The sequence below is a fragment of the Haliotis cracherodii genome, unplaced genomic scaffold (assembly GCF_022045235.1).
Source record: "Haliotis cracherodii isolate W230 unplaced genomic scaffold, xgHalCrac1.p SCAF_5, whole genome shotgun sequence".
In the NCBI taxonomy this organism is placed as follows: domain Eukaryota; kingdom Metazoa; phylum Mollusca; class Gastropoda; order Lepetellida; family Haliotidae; genus Haliotis; species Haliotis cracherodii.
In genome coordinates, this window is record NW_027266308.1 from 68,507,832 (window position 1) to 68,535,214 (window position 27,383).

Below are 27,383 nucleotides of genomic sequence, written 5' to 3' on the forward strand. Positions count from 1 at the left end.
CATTGTAACTCTGTTAAGGTCACTTAAGCACACCTTATGCTCAGTTTATATCACTTAAGTACACTGTAACTCTGTTAAGGTCACTTAAGCACACCTAATGCTCAGTTTATGTCACTTAAGTACACTGTAACTCTGTTAAGGTCACTTAAGCACACCTTATGCTCAGTTTATGTCACTTAAGTACATTGTAACTCTGTTAAGGTCACTTAAGCACACCTTATGCTCAGTTTATATCACTTAAGTACACTGTAACTCTGTTAAGGTCACTTAAGAACACCTAATGCTCAGTTTATGTCACTTCAGTACACTGTAACTCTGTTAAGGTCACTAAAGCAAACCTTATGCTCAGTTTATGTCACTTAAGTACATTGTAACTCTGTTAAGGTCACTTAAGCACACCTTATGCTCAGTTTATATCACTTAAGTACACTGTAACTCTGTTAAGGTCACTTAAGCACACCTAATGCTCAGTTTATGTCACTTAAGTACATTGTAACTCTGTTAAGGTCACTTAAGCACACCTTATGCTCAGTTTATATCACTTAAGTACACTGTAACTCTGTTAAGGTCACTTAAGCACACCTAATGCTCAGTTTATGTCACTTAAGTACATTGTAACTCTGTTAAGGTCACTTAAGCACACCTAATGCTCAGTTTATGTCACTTAAGTACACTGTAACTCTGTTAAGGTCACTTAAGCACACCTAATGCTCAGTTTATGTCACTTAAGTACACTGTAACTCTGTTAAGGTCACTTAAGCACACCTTATGCTCAGTTTATGTCACTTAAGTACACTGTAACTCTGTTAAGGTCACTTAAGCACACCTAATGCTCAGTTTATGTCACTTCAGTACACTGTAACTCTGTTAAGGTCACTTAAGCACACCTTATGCTCAGTTTATGTCACTTAAGTACACTGTAACTCTGTTAAGGTCACTTAAGAACACCTAATGCTCAGTTTATGTCACTTAAGTACACTGTAACTCTGTTAAGGTCACTTAAGAACACCTAATGCTCAGTTTATGTCACTTAAGTTCACTGTAACTCTGTTAAGGTCACTAAAGCACACTTAATGCTCAGTTTATGTCACTTAAGTACACTGTAACTCTGTTAAGGTCACTTAAGCACACCTTATGCTCAGTTTGGGGCACTTAAATTTACACTTATCTTTACAAAAACCTAAATCTAAATCCTCCTTGTCCTGCATGGGATATGATTTAATCCCACACTGGTTAATATAATTTACTTATTTAACTTTTAACCACTTATTTTAGGGTTGTTTTATTATGTTTAAAACATATTTTGTCCTTAAAGGTACAGGCAATTAGGTGGCCTGTTCAAGGATTTTCAGTTATTGCACCATTCATTACAGATTTCATTTCAGACTGTCATCTCCAATATTGTCCTAAACTTGGCATCTTAGTAAAGTAATAAAGTTGGGCACTCTTCCGTCATGTGTTGTCAAATATAGTTTTGCTTTTAACTATTTTAACGCCGAAGCATGTGGACACAAGTATCCTGGTGCTTTGTTTCGAAAAATTCAGGGCAAAACTCTACTATACACACAACACATCGACGTAGTGCAAATTTATTTCTGAAATATTTGCTTTGTGAATGTGAAAAAGATAGTGTCTTGGTCTATATCCATTTTGTATAAAAACTTAAGGTGTTATATGTCCTGTGGGACTAGTGAGTGGGTGACTGATCAGACAATCCAGTGATTGATGTCATGAGCATCGATCTATGCAATTGAGATATGATGACATGCATCAACCAAGTCAGCGAAACTGACCACCCGACCCTGTTAGCCACCTCTTGCAACAAGCATAGTCTGTTATGGCAAGTATGGGTTGCAGAAGACCTATTCTACCCCTGATCTTCATCGTATTCTAGCATGGTCAGGGTTTGCATGTGTCAACATTTTGATACCCAGAAAATGACTTCCAACATCTAATTGAAACTTGAGATATTTGAATCTAGTTCTCTGTGATGAAGCCTTCGTACTTGTAATGTTCAATTTCCATGTGAGAACCGATTCTTGGTTATCTGAATAAGGATGGATGTCAACATGGTCAAGCCTCACAGTCGGAGATCATGCTGGCATGTAAAGAAAAGTTTAGTCTTGGAACACCTAAAACATGTTGAATAAACCCAGCTGATATATACCTGTAGATACACCTTCCAAGCACTGGAACAATGTGAACATTGAGGTAGAACCTTGTTATTCTGGGTGTAACCATGGTAACCAGAGCTTTACTATTGTTTGTGGCACTGAGAAACACAAGATGACATATTTTATTCACTGTTATCGTAACAGGTGTAATTAATGGCATGGATGAAACGGTGTGTATGCTGTATGCTGTATGTGGTATGGTTGCAGCCAGCCATCAGTCGGCTATGTTTACCATGGTTACAGGCAATGAAAAACCTGTAATATTCCTACAGGCCGAAAGCCCAGGTTTTATTACATTTTAACATGAGACTGAACAACATTTAATTAAAATCAGTAATGAAATCGGCAGCTTTATTTCTTTCCATGTTTAAAAGAGCATTTTATGGTCAACAATGTCTATTGTGTTGCAAGTATCATTTCACTGGGTCAGATACTTCTTGGTCAGTCAGGACATATCATTAGCCCTGTGCTGTCTTGTGTCAAGGGCCAGGTGTTTGTTTGCTTGTTTGTTTGTTGTTTACACTGCACTCAGCAATATTCTAGCTGTTTGACAAAATCGAGTCTGGCCAAGACAATCCAGCAACTGACAACATGAGCATTGATCTACTCTGTAGGATATTGACATGCATGAACCAAGTCAGCAAGTCCGACCGCCCGCCCAATGCTGTTGCAGAGTTCATTTCAGGCCATACTGTAGCCATTGGCCCATTCCAATTTCAAATGGTGCACATTGAAATTACGGATGGGCCATGATGGCCCACTGTGTTCCAATCTGATGTATGTGATTTTGTTTTGATTGTAACATTGTTAGAACTACAAATCATGCACTCACAAATACTGCATTTCTCTATAAACATGGTCAGCGTGCCGCCTTTGCCGCCTGTGTGGCCTGGGAGCCGTATCACTGTTTAATACTCTGCACGCTGCACAAGCAGTAATTCGACACAATGCAATGCCCATGAACATGATGAAGAGCTGTTTGGTAACTCCACCTAAACATTTTATTCCAAGCTTGGTGATTGGTCCATATTGCCATCTTGTCTTTTTATTTGGATTGCGAAAACATTTCATTGACATAGAGGCCTAAAAGCCTCACAACAAATGTCAAGTCAAAGTATGGCATTTGTGATATATGTCTTCATTCCATCAATTAAGGTTCATTTTGAGACGTCACTAGATGTAATCTGATCAAGTTTGCTGTGCGTAACGATGAGTTAGATTACACACGATTTCGTTGACATTAATGTAAACAATATTAAATGAAATACCTAAAACCTTTTCATAACCAGATAGTGTAATAATAGGATTATATTGCGTACATCAGTACATATTTGGTGACATGGTATATCCTGTGTTACATATTCAAGGTATGTTTTGGGGCGGAAATAACATCAAAACTCAATGTAGGCCTGTATTATGATGATGCGCACCTCTTCACAGCTGTATTTTTTTTTAAAAAGTGGCCACTCATGTAATGTAGGAAAATATGTCAGAGAAAACATCAACAAAGTAACTGGAGTCTTTTAGTTTTAGGGGGCACTGATGGCCCAGTCGTCTAACGTGCCGCGATTCGCTGTGCAGAGTTGCGTCCCTTGGGCACGCCAGAAACATATGATTGTGGGTTCGAATCCCGGTTCGCCCTGATTCTGTTTTTAGGTTTGTCAGCACCATACCCGTGATCGTGGGTTTCACCGAAGTGGTAAACATCTGAAACCTGCATCACTAACTCACTTTTAGTTTTATATTATTGTCAAAACCCGGGAGTATGAGCATGATGAGTGTTATTATCAAGTAACATACTTTGGGTGAATCTTGGATTTGAACCCTCGACCAATCTCAGCTGACATCATCGCAGCCTCAATTACTCATTCTTTGATAGATGCCATGGGCAATTGCCATCAAACAGAGCTGCATACACACATCTAGTCACATTCATGTGCAAGAGAAAAAGAGTGGAAGGTTTCCATGGTTACTGAGAGATTAAGATGGTGACAACTCCGGATGCAGGGTAACAATGGAGATATAACACACGGGGAAATCAAGGATGACAACATAGCCAATGGATGCAACTCTGTAATATGACACAATGCGATATGTTATAATGGTATCTCATATATTAGTCAGGATATTAGAATTGTTGGATTAGAAGTCTAGAACATTTGTAGCATAGCCCCGGGTAGTGCTGGAAGCTGGAATCATGTTGCCCTGAAATGACAGTGCAGGGTCCATCACAGGTTTTTTGTCTTCTCCATCGTCATCACAACAGGGAACAGTTCCAGCAGCCCTATGACAGTAATCTTACTGCATAAGCTGTATTGGAATAGAGCCTCTAACTGGTTTCTAAGATGAACATGGTGAAATAGAATATGTTTGCTGTCAGACTAATTGCCTGTTCTTGCTGTTCTTGTAGATTTATGTGGCTGTGGATTGATGCAGAAATATGACGGAACATTACAAACATGACAATCAGGCAGCAGGAGTGTTCACAACAAACATGTCTGACATTCCCACAGATCTTGTGTCCGAGAGTAATATACCTCTGTGTGCCCAGTCAGAAAACAACCACAGGAGGCATTACCTTCACACATCCGCTGGATGCCAACCTCACATGACCCCAGGGCACCAGCGTCACACGACCTCTGGGCACAAACCTCACACAACCTCTGGACGTCAATACCACACGACCTCTGGACACAAACATCATACGACCTCTGGACGTCAATACCACACGACCTCTGGGCACAAACATCATACGACCTCTGGACGTCAATACCACACGACCTCCGGTGAGAACAGACCATTCAGGGACAACCCGTCTGATGCTGGAGGTTTGGTGATGGACAGCTCAGGGGCTGAGACACCTGATGGGAGTGGTGTGCTGATGGCCAGCTCAGGAATGAACCGGGTCATGGATGCAGCTGGCGACAACCAAAGAGGAATCCTACAAATAGAGGACCTATTTCATTCCAAAGATGAGTCAGCATCCCATTTGATTTCTTCCTCAAATCCTGTTGGACATCCTCATACAGCAATGCTCTCTCGGACATATTCTCCCGAGACTGGGACATCCCACAGCCCCAGGAAGCCCCATACCTCAAGCAGTATCAGCGTGCCTATGTACCCACGTCCTCAAGGTCCTCAACGTAAGTCCTTCCCTGCAGAAAGGGACTCTGCATGCACTCCATCCATTATGCCTGTTCGACAAGTGCCTGGTGATGCCACAATGACCAAATCCTTTGACCAATTTACTTGTCAGCTGCCTTTAGATACAATACACCAAGCACCATCTGGCTCTGGTGACGCCACTATGGTCACACAGAGCCAGTTGGGACAGAGGTATAGCCATGTGATGCCATCCTATTCTCGATCTCAACCTCAGGGACCCAGGCCACAGCAAGGAGCATCTGCAGAACCCTCTCCCTCTCGGCAGCTCTTTGGAGAACCCAGTGAGGTGCCTACTCCCAGCAGATGCAATGATGGTGGTTCTAGGCCACGTGTCCAATCCCCCGGTGATTCTTTGGGATCTGTAGGACCCAGTGGTTTGACAGACGACAGTAAACCCATGAATTTTGAGTTAATAGACTTACGGAATCTGCAAGATGGTGATTTGAAGACAGTGATGGGGAGCATGGTAGACTGGGAGAACAGTACCGTGACAGGAAGTTGTGGTTCATCACCGGCGTCTTCGTCCACCCCCTCACCGTCATCTCAAACACATAATTTGGACACTGACGTGGACATCCGGAACACAGAGGGGGAAATAAACCACAAGATCAGAAAACAGTCCAGTATCTTCAGGACTAAGTACTTCCCTGTTGGAAGTACGTTATCACAAACTAAGAAAAGTTTACAAAGAGCTTTACCGAAATTAAAACCGAGGGTGCCAAGTTCCACAGTGTCTTCTTCAGATGATGGTGTACCATGTGTCAGCCCTGGTCCTGATGGGGAACAGGGAAATTGTGTTGAGGGTACAGACCAAGTAGCTTGCATGAAAAAGGAGCTGTTCTGCCAGGTGTGTGGAGATGTAGCGGCTGGCTTCTACTGTGGAGCCTACATCTGTGAGGCCTGTAAGGTAAGGATAGTTGTATCATGTATAGTACCTGCCTCATCTCTACCGATAATCTCAGCTCTGCTTAATGGATAACAACTTCTTGTTTATTGCATATAGTGACATTTCTTACATCGTTATCAATCTTGATAACGGTGTAAGAATCTACATGGAAATTTTGCTATGTGCAATAAACCAGATGTTGTTATCTGTAAAGTTGTACGCTTTCGTACTATGGCGGGGGCATGGGTGGCCCAGTCGTCTAAGGTGCCGCGATTCGCTGTGCTAAGTTGCGTCCCTTGGGCACGCCAGAAACCTATGATTGTCGGTTCGAATCCCGGTTAGCCATGATTATGTTTCTAGGTTTGTCAGCACCATACCCGTGCTCGTGGGTTTCACCAAAGTGGTAAACATCTGAGACCTGCATCACTTCGGGCTTTCCTCCCACATTAAGCTGACACGCCGTGATATAACTGGAATGCTGTTAAACCCAACTCGCTCACTCACCATGCTCACTCACTCTTTTCCTCAGAAATTGCCAGACTGAGGGTACTGAAATTTGGCATTTGTTTCTCCTGATGAGGCGATCATATTTTGTTAGATATTAGTATTTATGCAGCAAATATTTTGATAACAATGGTGACAGCAACCTTAGGTCAGTGGCTGTCTTTGGTTTTTTAAATTGTTGACTGAATATCTAGCTGAGCTACAATGCTACAGCACTATTTATCACTGGTACTAAGTTCATAATGGAATGAACTGGTGAGACTGGTAACCATGGTAACATGTTTCATTCCGCATGTTCATTAGAGATGAAATCATTCCTTTATCAGTATTAGAGGACAACTTACAGGAACCTTGCAGCCTCTGTATCTCACTGTTACCGTTTTTCCCAGTATGTGTTATCTTAATACATGAAAATAGCAGCCCATGGTGTAAATCGGGCTGCTTTATGTGTTTGCTCGAATTTGAGCTCTTGACCATGCGCTGGTGACCGATGTTGGAGACTTCATACCTGTTGAGTGTGGCATTAAACAACAAACAAAACAAAAAAATCTTGCGTGTGATTGGATGATATTGAAGGTCAAGATCACTCGGTGTGAAACAGACGTTCCAAGAAGCTTGTGTAAGCTATATCTTGCCTATTACTGATTGGAATTTGACAAAGCTTTATATACACATCTTTAGGCAGTTCATGGTAGAAATTGAAGGTCAATTGAAGGCTTATAATTTTGCTAATTAGGTAGCTACAGGCAAGGCACTTTCTGTTTCAAAGTTCACATAGGTAATGTGTTTTTTCCAAAACATTAACTATTGATGTTATTAAACCAGAAGAGCTTATAACTTTGTTACTAAGGTAGCTAAGGCATTGACCTTCATGTTTCAAAGCTGTACTGCATTGGCCATATGCGAGGTCAACTGTCACCTGATTTGGTTAAGTCACAATAGGGTATGATATATGAGTTCTATATAAAGTTTTGGAGCATTCAGGAAAAGGTGACCCGTGAAGATCCGGGGTCGAATACGTCTTCAGCAACCCATGCTTGTTGTAAAAGGCCAGGTCAGGCTCGCTGACTTGGTTTATGCATGTCATCATATTCAAATTGCGTGGATCGATGCTCATGATGTCAGTCACTGGATTGTCTGGTCCAGACTCGATCATTTACAGACCGCCGTCAAATAGCTGGAATATTGCTGAGTGCGACGTTAAACAACAAACAAAGGTTAAACGCGACTGACCATATATCAGCCCATTCTGCAATTCTTTAGAGATCACCATTACGTTTTCTACTTGTCGTCAAGGGATCTTCAACAACTCCATAAAGGGATGTAGAATCAGGAAGCAGTATATTGGATTGCATATTGTGTGGCGTTAAACCATAAACAAACAAACAAACAAACAGGAAAAGGTGGGGATGAGTCTGGTTCTGTTTATGCCTGTTATTATTATCGTTCACTATTTTAAGTTTGGGTGCTTATGTGAAAATGTTAAGATTGTGGTGATGGCGATACAGCATCAGCTTCTGCTACTCTCAGACTGTTGTGTGCGTCTTTGTCACTAACTAGTTGTGATTCTTACTTCAGTTTCACCTGAAAATCGTGGAGTTACAAATATCTGGAGGGTCTAATCAGTATTTGTCAGATATGTCTTGAGATGAAAAGAGAGACGATATTCTCCTCAAGAAATCAATTACTAGTCACAGATGTGTCAGAGCAGAAGCATCACAGTGACAGAAACTAACAGTTTTGGTCCTCTAGTCCTTATAATGATAGCATATTGCAAAACCCTTAGAAATAGCAAATTTCTACTAGTCCTTATGATATCTTAACTGTTGGGAAGGACTATTGGCAATGTCTAGCGCTGCAACAAGTGTTGACACACCTGTACAAGCCATCAGAAAGGGACACGTGATTACTGCCATGATTAGGGCTGTGTAAATCAAGGCCTTCCAGTAAGGAGGTTGTCTCGGAAATTGGAAACTTGATCATCGCCACTAGTCATGTTAATAATTAGGAGATAATGGTAGGTCCTTTCATTAGAGCTGCATTATTTTTTTTGTATCTTGGATGGGGCTATATTGAATTTGGAACTAATGCGTGGGTTGTTACAGGTTGCATCAGGTGCTGTGAAATCTACAGATAACATACAAGGGGTGGCTGAAAAGTTCTGAGCCTAACTATGAAGGATGTATAGTACACCCTTAACAGCTTGCATTGATTAAGTACAATAATTTCCTGCTTAGGGACTGTCCTGGGTTTTTAACTCTCGATCAGAGACGAAACAACAGTGAAAGCTGTGGAAAGTTGTAACGTCTTCTCCTCTGCAGAAGTTCGCTTGTCTGGGATTCCAAAGTAATCTATGTGTCGGACAACCTCCCGTAAGGTCAGATCAGATCTCATTAAAATCAGATCTTACTTCTCAATACCGCTCAACAAAGATCTGAGGACATCCCATTATGGGTCACGACCATTCATCTGACCAATGAGAGCCTCACTTACCAGATCATGTAAGTTACAGTCGGAATGTGATTTCTAGTCATGCAAAGATTTAACACTGGGTATTCCGAACGACAGTTGAAGGCTTTGTGACTCAATCCCTACAATTTGGGCCATCTATTACCCACTTCAGTATGTTCATCTGTTCCAGTTTCAAATGTTTCATCATGTTCATAGAGACTTTGTCAACATAGATTTCAAAGCGCAGTATGATTGGCTAATGTCAACTTCTTGTTAGTTATTCCATTGGTTAGGCAAAATTCACACAAGGTCGGTCTGACATAACCTGCAATAGGCTGTCCTGTGATCTTTGTTTAGCGGTAGTGAGAACTAAGATCTGATTTTAATTAGATTGGGTCAGATAGATCATTAATGGCAAATATTATGCTAATCTGTTGAGGTCACACAAGAATTGCAAGGCAAAATGTTGATGGTGACTCACTAAATGTGTGTTGTTCACCAAGCGTGTTGTGCACATGTCGTTGTCACCCGATCTGTAATCTACGCAACTGGCAAGCATTATGCCAGCAGAAAGCCTTCTCCACCAGAGGAATCGAGCATCATTGGCAGGTGTCATCTCAGAGGGGATAGTGTTGAAAAGTAACGAAGAACCGACTCCATCAATGCGGTCCCTCATGGCAAAGAGTTATATACATCTATATACGTTGTGGCTCATCGTCAGGCTTAGAACTTTTCAGCCCGCGTCGCGGCTCCACATTGAAAACTCAGTTGGCTACCATGACAAAATTGAAATTAAATGGGACATTTTGGGGGTTAGCAAAGTTAATTATTAAACTGGCTTAGACTGAGTTTGATGTTTTGAGTTTATTGTCAAATTAAGAAAAAAGTGATAGTAGCCTCTTGACCTGCAGCTGCTTATCATCAGGCATTTATGATATGTGTATCTATTCTCTTGCAACTAAACTTCATTTCACGGCGTCAATAGCGGTAATCTGACCGTGGTTGCTGTAAATAACGGTGAGTTGTGTGATCTACTGATCACTTCACATACGATTTTGCCGAAATTATTGTTTTTGAATGCAGTTTTGAATATAATTAATAAAATATATTGCAAACATTAGTCCAGATAAACAGTGAACAATTTGTTCATAACTAGATATCAGAATAATTGGATTACTTTTGCATACTTCAGTTCAGATTTGTTGACGTAATTCCGGTGTTACGTGGTCGCGGTTATCAGCTAATAATGTTTTCTGAGATGGGGGAAAACATCGTGTCATTGGAAAACTTGAGTTATGTTTGTACGTTTTGGGAGCCATGCTTTTCCGCGCACTCTAACTGAGTTAGCGTTATATTGAAGAGCGCAATAGCGAGGGAACACTGTATTTCCACTATTTCCACAGTATTAATCTATTTCCACAGTGTTAATCTATTTCCACTGTATTTATCTATTTCCAATGTATAAATCTATTTCAAGTGTATTAATCTATTTCCACAGTATTAATCTATTTCCACTGTACTTATCTATTTCCAATGTATTAATCTATTTACACAGTATAAATTTGTTTCTACAGTATTAATTTGTTTCCACAGTATTAATGTATTATCACTGTATTAATTTGTTTCCACGGTATTAATTTGTTACCATAGTATTAATCTATTTCCACAGTATTAATTTGGTACCACAGTATTAATGTTTTTCCGTAGTATTACTATGTTTCCACTGTATAAATCTATGACCATGCACACTTTAAATATTGTAGAAACACAGACTTGGCAGTGTGTAACTGACAGATGTACGTGTCATTATTTCAAATGCCTACCAAGAATATTGTATAAATGTTGCACAATGTTTTGTGTTGTACCGTCATATTTTTTCAGCAATGTCAGCTAGTTGTGTCAGTCATTCAATGCACTGTACAGTCCATTTCCTTTTCAGAAATTCTTTGTGCGAGCGTCACGCCAGGAGAAGGTCAAGTTTGTGTGTCATAAGTCAGAAGATTGTGTCATCACAAAGGAGACACGTGTTCGTTGCCAGCATTGCCGATACCAAAAGTGCCTTTCCCTCCACATGTACAGCCCAGGTAACACCCGGCCTCCCTGCCTCGCAGCGTCCCCCGCCTCGCAGCCTCAGCCTCAGCCTCCTGCTGCAAACAGGACTTTCCATCACCAAATAGTCGCCCTGTATTTCCCCTTTCATCTTTATTCCCATCTTATTAAATCTGATCTTAGCAGTTGCTGCTGCTACACACAGATCTGAGTACATCCCATTACAGGTCACGTCAGAATGACCTTTCATCTGACCAATCAGAGTGTTGCTTATGAGATGGCAAAAGTCCCAATGTGTTTTCTAATGCAACATGACAAATGTCAAGGTCATTCACATGTTAAATGAATTCTTACTGCATTTACAGTAAATTTACTTTACATAAGCAATGCCACATATACGCTTTCATTTTGAAATTTTGGGGCACCTCAGGGCAGAAAGTGAAGGTGAAGGTCGTTAGCCAGGATGTGCTTATAAATTTGTTAGGTAGCTAGAGGCACAGGACCATGTGCTTTAAAAATATACTACATTGGGAATGTGTTTTCCAAAAGAGTGAGTAATGTTACAACATCCAAACTAGAGCAACTTCAGCAACCCATGCAAATAACAGTATTGGGTGCTCAGCCTCGCTGACTTAGTTAATGCATGTCCCAATTGCTTCCCACATGCACATTATGTCAATCACTGCATTGTCATGGTTTTACATACTACGGTCATATAGATGGAATATTGCTGACTGCGGCGTTAAACAACAAACAAACAATTAAGATATTGTTTAGGTCAGCTTGCCTGGTAGCATCACAGGAGGTTCTTGATGTGACCTAGCAGACAGTGACAATCTATGTATACTACGTTGGTAGTTGATGTGACCTAGCAGACAGTGACAATCTATATATACTATGTCGGTACTTGATGTGACCTAGCAGACAGTGACAATCTATATATACTACGTCGGTACTTGATGTGACCTAGCAGACAGTGACAATCTATATATGCTACGTCGGTACTTCCAGATTCCATTCACCAAGTGGATGCTTATAGCCCTTCACTATCATTACCCCGGTCAATTTCATTCTCAGTTCCCTGGGGAGTATCCAACCCAAGCTGCCTGTGAGGCGCTAGAAGGCTAACAGCCACATGACCATCTCATCCTGTCTGGTACCCATTCACTGCTGGGTGAACAGAGGCACATTTCGAACAAAGTCACTTGCCTAGGGAGACACCACATGTGGTACATGTGCTTCAGTGTGGGGCAGGACCGAAGCCCCAGAAACTCTCAGGAGTCACGCTGCTTAACGTGGTCACCCATCCAACTACTCTCCGAGACCGACGTTGCTTAACTTCACCTGATTAGTGATCTGTATGCTGCGCACAGGACCATGTGCCACCACGACATATGACATGGTATAAACATGTCATGGTATAAACATGTTGTGGTATAAACATGTCATGGTATAAATATGTCAGATTATAAACATGTCAGGGTATAAACATGTCAGGGTATAAACGTTGTGGTATAAACATGTTACTGTATAAACATGTCATGGTATAAACATGTGGTATAAGCATGTCAGGGTATAAACATGTCATGGTATAAACACGTCATGGTATAAACGATGTGGTCTAAACATGTTGCTGTATAAGCATGTCATGGTATAAACATGTGGTATAAACATGTCAGATTTTAAACATGTCATGGTACAAACGTCATGGTCCAAAAGTCATAGTATAAATGTCGTGGTCTAAATGTGTTGTGGAAGGAAATGGATTTCATTATTGCCTTCTCTCGTTTCCTGTGATGGTGGAGCTAGCAGCGTCCTGCTTTTCTCGTTTCCTGTGATGGTAGAGCTAGCAGCGTCTTGTTTTTCTTGTCAGGGAAATCAAGATGCCTCTCCCACGTCATACTGCAAGCCATTACAATGTTACCATAGCAACACATCCATGGCTGAGAGAGATTTCTCTAAAACACCTTGAGGGAAATAATGGGTGTGTTCAACTTAAAGGACCAAAAGTTTGTGTGTCGTTGAAATCCTAGACCAAAATGTTGACATGGAGAGGAACAATGAAACCTGAATCCTGTGTGAATTGAGGTTCGTCATATGAAACAGTGTTTAAAAGTTGATTCTAAAATTGCAAGAGTAGTTGAATGGGTGACTGTGTTCGGTGGAATGGCTCCTGTTAGTTTCTATAGCTCTTAAGGCAAGTGACTTTCTTCAAAATTTGCCTGTTCACCCAGCAATAAATGGGTACCGGTATCTGGTAGGAGGAGATGGCTGCTTGGGTTATATGCTCCCAAGGAAGATGAGAATGAAACTCGACTGCACACTGATCTACTATAGTGACCGGCAAGTAATAAGATCTATCATGGTCTAAGGGCATTTGATTCGTTATCAATTGGAAAGTGTGGCATAAAAATTCATAATTCATAAATAATAAACACAACATACTTACTAACATTAGTATATATTGATCCTTCAAAGTGTAAAGTCAGTGGTCCATGTCAGTCCTCTTGGAATATGATGCAGTCAGACTGTGAGAACTACTGAACTACTTGTAGTAAGTAACTATACTGAACCGCAAAAAACCCCGTCACCCCAAGTAACATTGCATGAAAAGTTGTCATTTAAATAACTAGGTAATTTTTGTCTAAGTTTCTAAAATTTGACATTACCTTGTCCGGACAAATGAATTTGATGATAAAAAAACAAAGCAGATGACAATAAAACCGATCGCCCAAACGCATCACGGCAACGGCCATGGTAACCAGATGCATGTGAGTTCCATGCAAATTGAAATGCGCATGCTTTCCACCATTTCTTGCCCTATAAAAATCCACCCAGATCGTATAACATTCATTCATTATTGAATTGCTACCACATGCCAAGATTGACAAGGAATCAGCGACGATTGCAAGCTGCACAAACCGCCCGGCAAGTAGCCAATGCATTTCAAGACCATATACAGGCTCCAGCAACGGTACCAGACCACCAACACTACAGATGGACGTACACATAGTCGAAGACCAAGGTTCACCACCTGACGTCAGGATCGTCCGATTGTGCGACAGCATCTGCAAGACCGTTTTGAGTGTGGACACTGTGCGTCGACGATTGACAAGCAGACACCTCCACTGTCACAGGCCACACCGAGGACCCATTCTGACGCCGGGACCATCTTCAGTGGGCAACACAGCACCAGCATTTGGGCTAGTCCTCTTCTCAGATGAGCGCTGTTACTGTATCTCAACAGTAGATGGCAGAGAGAGAGAGTCTGGCGACGCCATGGGGAACGTTGTTTGGATGCTTGTGTTGTTGAGAGGGACAAGTGGGATTATTTGTCACGTCGCCACAACTATGAGTTGATAACGCCCACGCCCACACTGCGAGAGCAACAAGAGACTTCCTCCAGCAGAATGGCATCAGAACCATGCAGTGGACTGCCCTCAGCCCTGATTTAAATCCCATTGAGCACCTATGGGACGAGATTCAAAGACGTCTGAATGACGTCCGACCAAGGCCGACAACTGCAGCTGAACTGCGTCAGGCGTTCCTCAGAGTGTGGGCTCAAGTGCCTATGGCCTTCATCAACCGCCTCATCCATTCCATGTATCGACGTTGCACGGCAGTCATCAATGCACATGCCGGACACACGAGATACTGACTTGTGATGCCATTTTCTCAGAGACTAGAGTTGCGTTTCACTTTAAGAACATTTGACACTTTAATTTCAACCATGACGATCAGTTTTGCCAAGTTTCATCTAATTAATATGTCTCAAAGTATGTTTACAGTGTTTGGACAAATACGATTTCTCATATATCTATCCATGGTGGTGTTTCTTTTGCAGTTCAGTATATTAGTATGTTGTATCAGTGCTCATTAGTGGTATGTTCCAGTTTAGCTGCAGGTACCACTTCCCCTCTCCCGCTCTCCGTTTGTCATCACCTCACCTAGCAAGGATTTAGCAAGGATTTATCAAGGATCCCAAGCTAAGAGCCCATGGCAGACACATTGGGAAAAACACACTTAATTTGGTTAAAAATTGGTATTGTCTTATTTCCTTCCTTAAAATCAGGGGTATTTTTATAATTCATTCAATGCACTTATGCACGCACATGTCACTTTATAAATGCAATAATCTTTGACACGATGTGAAACCCCATTTCACCTCACTCACTCACTCACTCACTCACTCACTCTGTTTCAGGTGACAGCCATGGGAAGGATGCTGTCGCAGGCATATCTAACATTCCTTGCCGCGTCTGTGGTGGAGCCTCGTCGGGCTTTCACTTCGGAGCCCTCACTTGTGAGGGTTGTAAGGTGAGCTAAATATCCCCCATATCATTTAACTACTGATTACTTAATTCGTCCCTGTTTTTTTTTTGCAACCCATGCTTTCCGTAACAGGATACTTTACTTGTCGTATGAGGCAACTAACGGTATGGAAGGGCCAGGCTCACTGACTTTGTTGACGCATGTCATCGTATCCCAATTGTGTGGATTGATGCTCCTGATATCGATCACTGGATTGTCTGGTCCAGACTTGATTATTTACAGACCGCCGTCATATAGCTGGAACATTGCTGAGTGCGGTGTTAAACAAAAATCAAACAAACAACAAATCATTTCCTGACATGCAGGTACAATGTTCTTGTCTTTCATCCTATATTTTGACCTCTGAGAATGTTGCCCCACCTTTGCCGACCCTGTTGCATCACTCTGCTTCTTGGGCTGCAGGGCTTCTTTCGGCGAATGGCGAAGGAGCGTGAATGGCACTCGTACAAGTGTTCCAAGGAGGACAAGTGTGAGATCAGCATGCTGACTCGCAATGTATGCAAGGCTTGTCGCTACAGAAAGTGCCTGGAGGCCGGCATGTCAGTCGAAGGTGCGACTTTGTTTCATTTCAAATTTAATTTTTAAATGTAAACAGTTTGAGTTCAAACCAACATACTCATTTTTGGGGAACAGCCACTAGGGATGTGGGTTGGAATATGACTCTTCCTTGTCGTAACGGCTACTAAGATGGACTGGATGATCAATTTGTGATTAGGTTCATTACGTGTCATCAAACTCTGACTGTGTGGGCCTCATAACATCGATCACTGGTTTGCCGGGCTCAAATTTATTTGCAAGCTTACAGTTGAAATATTGCTGACTGCCATGTAAAACCAACCGTTCAGGGATGTAAAATTATCAGCCGAAATTCGGAAATGATTTAACTTCGAAATTTTACTGCATCTACCATTTCTGTTTATTTGACATGGTCTTTTGCCATTAACGTATGCAATTTCTTGGTGTGAACGTTGTCCAAACTGCTCTGCATGAAATTGCTTAAAATACAATGGAAAAGTCTTTAAATATTTGAGGGTGGGCGGGGGTGGGGGTGGGGGCATGTGAAACCTTAGGAGTCGGATATGATACCCTTCTGCCCAGGTCACTTTCTCCTCTCAACCACTCCTTGCTTCCACGGTGATGTAGCTCCAAAGTACAAGTCAGTTTCGTTTGCTCAAGGCCATTTATTTATGATGGAAGTTTTCACAAATATACTGACAAGGTCCTCAGTTAGTTTCTTGTAGCCTGACTTACTTATATACAACACATATATATATTAGTTCATCACACCGAAATAATGTTTAAAGTCATACCGAAATGACTCATACACTTATTTCAATAGAAGCTAATTTCCATTCCCCAAGTGGCAGATTCAGTTTGTGCTATCAAACTCTTCTTGTCTAAAATAGCTCAGTTAACTGTCTAAATAGTTCATGAACCTAGGATGTCTCAGATAGGATCTGTCTTGCGTTGTACCTATCAGAAAATAGTAACATGTCAAGGCTAAGGTACAAATCATGATCAAACAATTCTTCTTTGTAAAGATATAGCAGAAGCAGATTGGTAATTTAATTGATAAAAATATTTCCTCAACAATTTGATATTATAAATAGATATTTTTTTTCAAAATAACAACATCAACTTATTATTAAGTCACTGGACATGCACCTATATAGAATATTGTCGAATGTCTCATTGGGCAGTGATTGCACGTGCAATCTATCAACAAATATTCAAGTCATCAAACATGCCACAACATACATATTTCTGATGGTAAAACTGCTCACAAGTGTTATTGTAGAAGACATCTGCATCTACCAACATGTTAGACGCTTTCAAACAACCAATGAAACCTGCGATGCAATGCACCTTATTCAACATACCTGTAACATATAACAGATATATGTCCTCTCATGAAATTCAATACATGGTTTTATCATATTGTAGGTGTACACATTCGTATACATTATAGACATGCATACAGGTAAGCACAGCAGGATAAAACATGTTGTAAACATGGTAAAGGTAACATCATGTATACAATATAACATCAACATTTATACAGTAGGACACTAGTAGGTCTGAGGTCACTTATATTTCTAAAATTGAGACATTTCTGTCTCTGCGGAACAGATGGATGAATTAACTTTACATTGCTGACAGCAGCTGTTTGAGTAGCGGTGGTGCAAGGTGGTGGGGCAGGTCTACCCGATTCATGAACAACTATGGGATATTGTCATTCCCATGTGTCAGAGAAACACATTCTATGTAATCCTCATCCATCATTCTGGTCAGTCTACCTGCCATAACCCATGATAAAGATACCTTCCTGGGTAACTCTATATGTTCATTAGTGATGGTATTTATCAAACTCGGCTTGATAGGTCCCATGTATCAGAGAAACACTTGCTATGTAATCCTCATCCATCATTCTGGTCAGTCTACCTGCCTTAACCCATGATAGAGATACCTTCCTGGGTAACTCTACACGCTCATTGGTGATGGTATTTATCAAACTCGGCTTGTTAGATCCCCATGACAGAGTCATGTCAAATCTTACTAATCATCTTGTAATACAGATCGATTGTGGAATCATGTTTGGTCCTAAACTTGTAAGATATATTGGACTAACTGAAATCGTGGCCTAAGTAACGTGATTACATTTACATACTTGTCCTAAGAGGCGAACAAATGATTTGGACGGTCTGGCCCGGTGACTTTGTGGGGTACATGACATTGTATCCCAATTGCATCCATCGATGCTCATGATGTCAATCACTTAAACAATCAGGTCCAGACTCGATTCTTTACAGACCGCCATCATGTCGTTGGAATTTTGCTGAGTGCAGCATTAAAACAATAACAATGAAATAAAAATAAACAACACCCAAATTTGAATTATGATTTTGTAATGTCGCCATTTCTCTATTTCAGCAAGTCGAATTGGTCGGCAACCCAATGCAATTAAACATGCAATCTCGATAGAGGCTAGGAAACAAGGGAAGCGAACCAGTGATGCAGATCCAGTGGCAAAAGACCCCTCACCACCACCCATCCCTCTAGATATCGCTGCCTTCACCAGGGTGCACTGCAAGACCACCCTGCCACTGGTTAAGAAGAAACTTGACATGGAAGTCATTGACAACACCATCAAACTGGTCAAGGAGGCATGGAATGAACTTAGTGCACTCATCATGCCCAACAAAGTAGGTCAAGGTCATTTAGATAATAAGGTCAGAGGATTACAATAAGTTATTCAGCATGGGAGCCGTTGATGCCGGTGGAGTAATCAAGTCTTTGAATGGCTAGGATAATGTTTCAAAAAGTATTTATTTGATTTATTGTGGTTAAAGTGTTCACTCATCACGCAGAAGACCCAGGTTCAATTCCCCACATGGGTACAATGTGTAAAATCCATTTCTGGTGTCCTCTACCGTGATATTGCTAGAATGTTTCAAAAAGCAGTGTAAAACCATACTCATTCACTCACTCACTCTCTGATTAGCATCTTCGGTTTCACATACGTATTCTGGTATAAAACCTGATGACGTTTGACTTGAGTACTTACAGGTCATCATGATATCACTTGAACATTTCTCACTGGCATGTAACAACTTCCACTCACTGGAACACTAACTGTGACTTTCCATGTGGTTCACTTCTATCTGCAGATCTGCTTCAACAACTACGAGTTGAACTGCAATGACTTGCAGAACACATGGAAGACGATTATGGTCCATTTTGAGTTCAATGCCAAGTGTGTCATCAAATTCTCCAAGAAACTACCCAGTAAGTAATGCCATATCCGTGTGAATCCGGCTCAGGTGGACAATCTATATGCCACTATGTCAATGCAAATGTTAAAATAACAATCCAAATAACAATATAACAATCCAAATAACAATATAACAATCCAAATAATATTATGACAATCCAAATATTAATATGACAATCCAAATGTTAATATATCAATCCAAATGTCAATATAACAATCCAAATGTTAATATATCAATCCAAATGTCAATATAACAATCCAAATGTCAATTTTACAATTCAAATGTTAATATGACAATCCAATTGTTAGTATAACAATCCAAATGTCAATATGACAATCCAAATAACAATATGACAATCCAAATGTTAATATGACAATCCAAATATTAGTATATCAATCCAAATGTCAATATAACAATCCAAATGTTAGTATAACAACCCAAATGTTAGTATAACAATTCAAATGTAAATATAACATTCCACAAGTCAATATAACAATCCAAATGTTAATATAACAATCCACATGTCAATTTAACAATCCAAATGTCAATATAACAATCCAAATAACAATAAAAAAATACAAATATTAATATGACAATCCAAATGTTAATTTTACAATCCAAATGTTAGTATAACAATCCAAATATTAATATAAAAATCCAAATATTAATATGACAATCCAAATGTTAGTATAACAATCCAAATGTTGATATGACAATCCATATGTTAATATAACAATCTAAATAAAATTATAACAATCCAAATAACAATATAACAATCCAAATAACAATATAACAATCCAAATAACAATACAACAATCCAAATATTAATATGACAATCCTAATGACAATATAAGATCCCAAATGTTAAAATGATAGTCCACATTTGTTGTTGCAGACTTCCAGTCACTGAGTCTCCAGGATCAAGTGTCACTCATCCAGATGGCGACATATTCTCTGTGTATCCTCAACCATTGTCAGTTCTACAACCTTGAAAAAAAAGAGTACCGCTTCTTTGATTTCTCGCCAGAGGAGGAAGAAGCCATTCTGAGATACTTCCCTCAGTTTAAGATCATCCCGAAACACTTCCACCACTTTGGCGTGATGGTGAAATCAAAGAATTTTGACGACACAGAGCTGGCGTTCCTCTCGAGTCTTGTGTTGCTGAACAGTGGTAAGATGGCGTTCCTCTCGAGTCTTGTGTTGCTGAACAGTGGTAAGATGGTGGTCCTCTCGAGTCTTGTGTTGCTGAACAGTGGTAAGATGGCGTTCCTCTCGAGTCTTGTGTTGCTGAACAGTGGTAAGATGGCTTTCCTGTCGAGTCTTGTGTTGCTGAGCAGTGGTAAGATGGTGTTCCTCTCGAGTCTTGTGTTGCTGAACAGTGGTAAGATGGCGTTCCTCTCGAGTCTTGTGTTGCTGAACAGTGGTAAGATGGCGTTCCTGTCGAGTCTTGTGTTGCTGAGCAGTGGTAAGATGGTGTTCCTCTCGAGTCTTGTGTTGCTGAACAGTGGTAAGATGGTGTTCCTCTCGAGTCTTGTGTTGCTGAACAGTGGTAAGATGGTGTTCCTCTCGAGTCTTGTGTTGCTAAACAATGGTAAGATGGTGTTCCTCTCGAGTCTTGTGTTGCTGAACAGTGGTAAGATGGTGTTCCTCTCGAGTCTTGTGTTGCTAAACAATGGTAAGATGGTGTTCCTCTCGAGTCTTGTGTTGCTGAACAGTGGTAAGATGGTGTTCCTCTCGAGTCTTGTGTTGCTAAACAATGGTAAGATGGTGTTCCTCTCGAGTCTTGTGTTGCTGAACAGTGGTAAGATGGTGTTCCTCTCGAGTCTTGTGTTGCTAAACAATGGTAAGATTGTGTTCCTCTCGAGTCTTGTGTTGCTGAAGAGTGGTAAGATGGTGTTCCTCTCGAGTCTTGTGTTGCTGAACATTTGTAAGATGGTGTTCCTCTCGAGTCTTGTGTTGCTGAACAGTGGTAAGATGGCGTTCCTCTCGAGTCTTGTGTTGCTGAACAGTGGTAAGATGGCGTTCCTCTCGAGTCTTGTGTTGCTGAACAGTGGTAAGATGGCGTTCCTCGAGAGTCTTGTGTCGCACACACACACTTATGAGGCAATGGCAACTAACTGATGAAACTGATTGTGCATGTTGACATAATCAAAGGCAGGTTCTGTTTGGGGAACACAATTTGCTTGGTAACACATTACCTTTGGTGCTCAATTGTAGCGCCACCAGTGGCTATTACGAGTTATGTCCCTTCTGTGTCACTCCAATTGACCAATCAGATTCCACCTCTGATATCACTTGCATCACTTGCAGTCAAGACGATCTTATCAATAATGAAAATGTAAATTATGATGAAATGGGTCTTCCTTTGCGAAGTGCATTAAATCAAGTGAGCACCTTCATTAAAAACATAAAAAGATTTGGTAAATATCTGTTGATGGCGAGTTGGCGGTACACATGCTTTGCAAATCCTGCAATCGACCCAAATCTGAGTGGCAGTTTACGAACCGGATGTCGATTCTGTTAACTGATTTTGATTGGACAATGCATAGACTCAGTAGTCCAGCCTAAATATAACTCCATAATACTAGCCTAGTTCGGCAAGGGTGAAAACTGGACTTTTATAGTCTGCTAACTCCCTCACCTTTGGAAGATGACTTTCAACATAACAGTAAGGTATTTATTTGTTTCACTTAATTTGGTTGGGGCAGTCAGGTAGCCTAGTGGTTAAAGAGTTCGCTCGTCACGCCAAAGACCCGGGTTCGATTCCCGACATGGATACAATGAGTGTAGCCCATTTCTGGTGTCCCCTGCCATGATATTGCTGGAATATTGCTAAAAGCGGCATAAAACCATATTCACTCACTCACTCATTTAATTTGGTTGAATGTTCCAATTTCCGTCTCCAGTGGTTAGCCGACAGGTGGGAGTGTCTTGAGCTGGTGCTCATGATGTCAACCACTGATTGTCCTGCCCAGACTTGATTGTTTACAGGCATCTGTGATATCGCTGACTGTCAAAAAGACAACAACAACAACGTCAAACAACACCTGTTATTGATTCTCTTTCTCTACACCCATTTCTGGTGTCCCCCTGCCGTGATATTGCTGGAATGTTGCTGTAAGCGGCATAAGATCATACACATTCACTCACTCTACATCAGTCACTTCCTCCTTGTTGCAAGATGTCGACGATGTTCCTCATAGTGTTGTATGATGTTGTTCCAGAGAATCTGACCATGACAGAAAGAGACCGAGTGGACGGAATGAGTTCAGATCTGCTCGATTCTCTACAGGTGTACATAAAGAGTAAGTAGTTTTGCCTCCCGTATCTGTCTGTTCTCTGTAGAACGGGGGGGGGGGGGGGTGTTTGTGTGTGGGTAGCCTAGTGGTTAAAGTGTTTGCTCGTCACGCTGAAGACCCATGTTCGATTCCCAACATAGGAACAATGTGTTAAACCCTGTTTCTGGTGTGTGCCCAACCCCCCCCCCCCCCCCCCCCCCCGTGTTATTGCTGGAATATTGCTAAAAGTTAAGTTAAATGTTCCATGGAGGCGGTACTGATATTGGGATCGAGATTGTTTGGGATCCCAATTAAGATGTTTCTATGAACTGAAGTTACTGGTTGTGGCTTTTGGAGTATTTCCGTGACATTTCAGGTTCTTTAATCAAGGTATGGATGGTTTTCTCTCTTCATCCATGGTGTATTGATGCCATCTGACTGGAAGACTGTCAGATTTGACTGCACTCCCTCCGGGGATTCTGGGATAGACCTGGTCCCTAGCAACCTATGCTGGTTGTAAATGTAGTAGACAAAACATGTCAAATTGAACTGTAATAGCAACATTTCTGTATAGATCCTTATACGCAAGACTGAAAAAATATGTTGTCTATTTTCTTTTCATATATGGAAGTTGTTTTCAGGACACCACACCAACTATGAAGGGAGGATGGGCTACCTTCTCCTGCGTATCAGCGAGCTGGCGATGGCCACGCTGCAGCACAATCAGTGTGTCGGGGTGATCGCACAGGCACACCCAGAGTTGCAGAACCAACTGTGGGATGAGATGTACCTCAAGTAGGGTGGCTGTGTGTGGGGTGGACAGTGTGTGAGGGGGTTGATAGTGTGCGTGTGGGGGGTGGAGTGTGGGGGGTGGAGTGTGGGGGGGTGGATAGTGTGTGGGAGGTGGATAGTGTGTGGGGGTGGATTGTTTGTGAGGGGCGGATAGTGCATGAAGGGTGGATAGTGCCTGGGGGGTTGATAGTGGGGTCGGTGGATAGTGTGTGTGGGGGGTGGACAGTGTGTGTGGGGGGGTGGATAGTGTGTGGGGTGGACAGTGTGTGAGGGGGTTGATAGTGAGGGGGCGGGGATTTGTTGGATAGTGTGTGGGAGGTAGATAGTGTGGGGGTTGGATAGTGTGTGGGGGTTGGATAGTTTGTGAGGGGTGGATAGTGCGTGAAGGGTGGATAGTGCATGGGGGGTTGATAGTGTGGAGGGGGTGGATAGTTTGTGAGGGGGTCTGTGGATAGGGTGTTGGGTGGATAGTCGGGGTTTGTTGTGTGGAAGCTGGTGGCGTGTGGGCTTGGACAGTTGGGTGGGACAGGGATGCTGTCGCGTGTGTTCGGGTGATGGGGAGGGTGGATTCATGGACTGTGTATTACAGCTGCAGCCTATAATAATGAGATTTCTGTGCATTGTTAATCAGTTGAATGTGATTCAAGACAGTGTATTGTATTTCTTGATACCTCTTTCATGCTTGCATTGAAATTCATGATGGAATTGTGTTTGTAATATGTTATTCTAAAGGCTTGTTCTACGTTAGACTTTGATATGGATATCTGGGTACTAAACCAATCTCATTAAAATCAGATCCTTGTTCTCACTACCACTAAAGAAAGATCTGAGGACATCCTATAAGGGGTCACGTCAGAATGACCTTTCATCCGACCAATCAGAACGTCGCTTACCAGTTCATGAAAGTGACAGTCAGAATGTGATTTCTCATCATGCTACCTCGAAAACTTTTAAATGGGGTATTCCGGAAGATAATTACAGGCTTAACGACTGAATCTATACAATCTAGACCATATATTAGCCAACGCAAGTGTTCTTTTGTTCAGGTTTCAATTGTTTAAGCGAGAATTTGCCAAAATATGTTTCGAAGCGTAGTTGCCAATTTGAAATTAGTGCCGTAAAGCACGAGAAAGCTGCCTTCTGATTGGCTTATGTCGATTTCTTGTCAGTAATTCCATTGGTCGGTCAGAGTTCGCGAAAGGTCGGCCTGACGTGACCCGTAATGGGATGTCCTCAGATCTTTGTTTAGTGGTAGCGAGAACTAAGATCTGATTTTAATGAGATTGGGTACTAAACAGGAGTGGCTGAGTTTATTGCTGTTCTAGTTGTTCTGAATGAAGCTACCTCAAGTTCAGTCCTATGTGTGAGATGCCAGCAAATGGGTGGGTCTGTGATAAATCAACATGAGGGGGCATCGATACACATGATACATGTACGAGATTGGCCTGGTCAATGTGTTTTCCAGTCCTAGGTACAAGACATGGGTACACTTCACTGGATTTCAGAGAATTCAACCATGCCCACGTCATTCCTCCCCTAGCACACCCATCTTCACCCCTCCCACAACCATCCCACCACTACCCATCCATCCCAACCCCTCCCCTTCCCCAACCCTACCCATCCATCCCAACCCCTCCCCTTCCCCACCCCTACCCATCCATCCCAACCCCTCCCCTTCCCCACCCCTACCCATCCATCCCAACCCCACCCCAACCCTACCCATCCATCCCAACCCCTACCCTTCCCCAACCCTACCCATCCATCCCAACCCCTACCCTTCCCCACCCCTACCCATCCATCCCAACCCATCCATCCCAACCCCTACCCTTCCCCACCCCTACCCATCCATCCCAACCCCTCCCCATCCCCACCCCTACCCATCTATCCCAACCCCACCCCAACCCTACCCATCCATCCCAACCCCTACCCTTCCCCACCCCTACCCATCCATCCCAACCCCTCCCCATCCCCACCCCTACCCATCCATCCCAACCCCTCCCCATCCCCACCCCTACCCATCTATCCCAACCCCTACCCTTCCCCACCCCTACCCATCTATCCCAACCCCACCCCAACCCTACCCATCCATCCCAACCCCTACCCTTCCCCACCCCTACCCATCCATCCCAACCCCTCCCCATCCCCACCCCTACCCATCCATCTCAACCCCTACCCTTCCCCACCCCTACCCATCCATCCCAACCCCTCCCCTTCACCACCCCTCCCACAACCATCCCAACCCCTCCCACGACCATCTCCACCCCTCCCATGACCATCTCCACCCCTCCCATGACAATCTCCACCCCTCCCACGACCATCCCCACCCCTCCCACGACCATCTCCACCCCTCCCACAACCATCTCCACCCCTCCCACAACCATCCCACCCCTCCCACAACCTCCACCTCTCCCACGATCATCTCCACCCCTTCCACAACATCTCCACCCCTCCCATGACAATCTCGACCCCTCCCACGACCATCCCCACCCCTCCCATGACAATCTCCACCCCTCCCACGACCATCTCCACCCCTCCCACAACATCTCCACCCCTCCCACAACCATCCCATCTCTCCCACAACCTCCACCTCTCCCACGACCATCTCCACCCCTTCCACAACTAACCCCACCCCTCCCGTAACCATCCCACCCCTCCCAAAACCATCTTCACCCCTACCCATCCATCCCCACGCCTCCCACGACCATCCCCTCCCAACCCCTCCCCATCCCACCTCTCACTCAACATGTGACACAAGTTCTGTGATTTGAAAACTCATGTTTTCCTATTGTTCAATGAAATGTCAAACACACTGAACTATGATAACAGTTGATATTCTTGCAATGTCTGTGCCTTCTTCGTGTTATTGTAGATATTATCATCTATTTTTGTGAGACTGTATACATGTGATGTATTGTTGATGTATTGTGAGGCCGAGTATGCTGATCAGTGATTGTGCTTCTGAGAGAGACTACTATTTGAAATTTACCAGTGAAAAGTTGTTGTTGAAGAATATTTGACATTTGCTCAAATTCCCTGTTGTCCTGCTGCTGTGACGTAGCTTCTAATGTACATACCTGTTAATGTGCTTCAAGAGAAAACATATTAGCATTGTTTACAATCTTAATATATTTTGTAGTTATCCAATAGTTATTAGCTTGCAAAGCAAAATACCTTTTTATCGGTAACATTTATTTATTCTCACATGTACAGATTATACACATTTGTTAAGAACGTTCCAAGGCGTGACACAATCAAATAGTTTTATTTATAATTAGGTATACGATACCTTTGTTTGAACAGTTACATGTATTCCTTTTCAGTATTTTTATTATTGTTAATATGAAAACAGATTGTTAATGTCATGATGCGATCATTAGTACACGGATTCTGGGAAGTCACTGAAGGTTAAAGGTCACAGGTCACAGTTCAATAGTGATAATCACCTTGAGTAGTTCTGTCACCATAGAGTCCAGATTGGTGCGTGGGGTAGAAATTGATGCAAGCAGAGATCAGGAACATTTCTTATGGCGGGTGGGAGGGCTTATGATTTTCACATTCAAACATAATATTTCTTTATTCTATTGAAATAACAGTTGTTAAGCATTAAAATATGAAGAAAAAATGTTTTTCCCAAATCATGAGCCGAGCTTTTTTATCAATGGTTGTTACAAGTATTGTGTAAGTGAGCATGAGCATGAGCAGGTTCGTGTTGTTTGGGTTGAAGACGGATCGAGGCCTCTTTGTTTTAACATCTGCATAACCTGACCTTGCCACTTATGTGTTGTCTGTCATTTTGAATTTATTGTTGTTTTCCCATTGACCTATTATCCAGTCTACACTACCGGTGACATGTCACTGAATAACACACTGGGGGTCGTCCCCAGCAGTCACACTTTTCAAATGTTAAACCAGAAACCAGTGTTGTGTTTAAATCTTGAAATGAGTTCCAAATATGTCCCTGTGAACATGGTACCCCCTG

General features: G+C 42.1%; 2 protein-coding genes across 2 annotated transcripts in view; both read left to right on the forward strand.

Moving 5' to 3' along the window:
* LOC139442538 (uncharacterized) overlaps positions 1-23,441 on the forward strand; it is a 41,986-nt gene extending 18,545 nt beyond the window's left edge. Inside the window, exons 2-10 of the mRNA XM_071223355.1 lie at positions 4,585-6,246; positions 11,120-11,264; positions 15,434-15,546; positions 15,964-16,111; positions 18,493-18,764; positions 19,230-19,347; positions 20,230-20,505; positions 22,559-22,639; positions 23,254-23,441. Of these exons, the coding sequence (XP_071079456.1) occupies positions 4,615-6,246; positions 11,120-11,264; positions 15,434-15,546; positions 15,964-16,111; positions 18,493-18,764; positions 19,230-19,347; positions 20,230-20,505; positions 22,559-22,639; positions 23,254-23,411 (2,943 nt within the window). The 5' untranslated portion in view covers positions 4,585-4,614 and the 3' untranslated portion in view covers positions 23,412-23,441. The remainder of the gene's footprint in view (positions 1-4,584; positions 6,247-11,119; positions 11,265-15,433; positions 15,547-15,963; positions 16,112-18,492; positions 18,765-19,229; positions 19,348-20,229; positions 20,506-22,558; positions 22,640-23,253) is intronic.
* A 2,231-nt stretch (positions 23,442-25,672) lies between these two features.
* Positions 25,673-26,044, forward strand: LOC139443865 (uncharacterized). Its single transcript, XM_071224760.1, has one exon. It carries the CDS (start codon positions 25,673-25,675, stop codon positions 26,042-26,044), a length of 372 nt encoding a protein of 123 aa, XP_071080861.1.
* The last annotated feature ends 1,339 nt before the right edge of the window (positions 26,045-27,383 follow it).

Coding starts and splice junctions, on each gene's coding strand:
- LOC139443865 (XM_071224760.1), top strand. CDS start 25,673: ATGACCATCTCCACCCCTCCCATGACAATCTCCACCCCTCCCACGACC.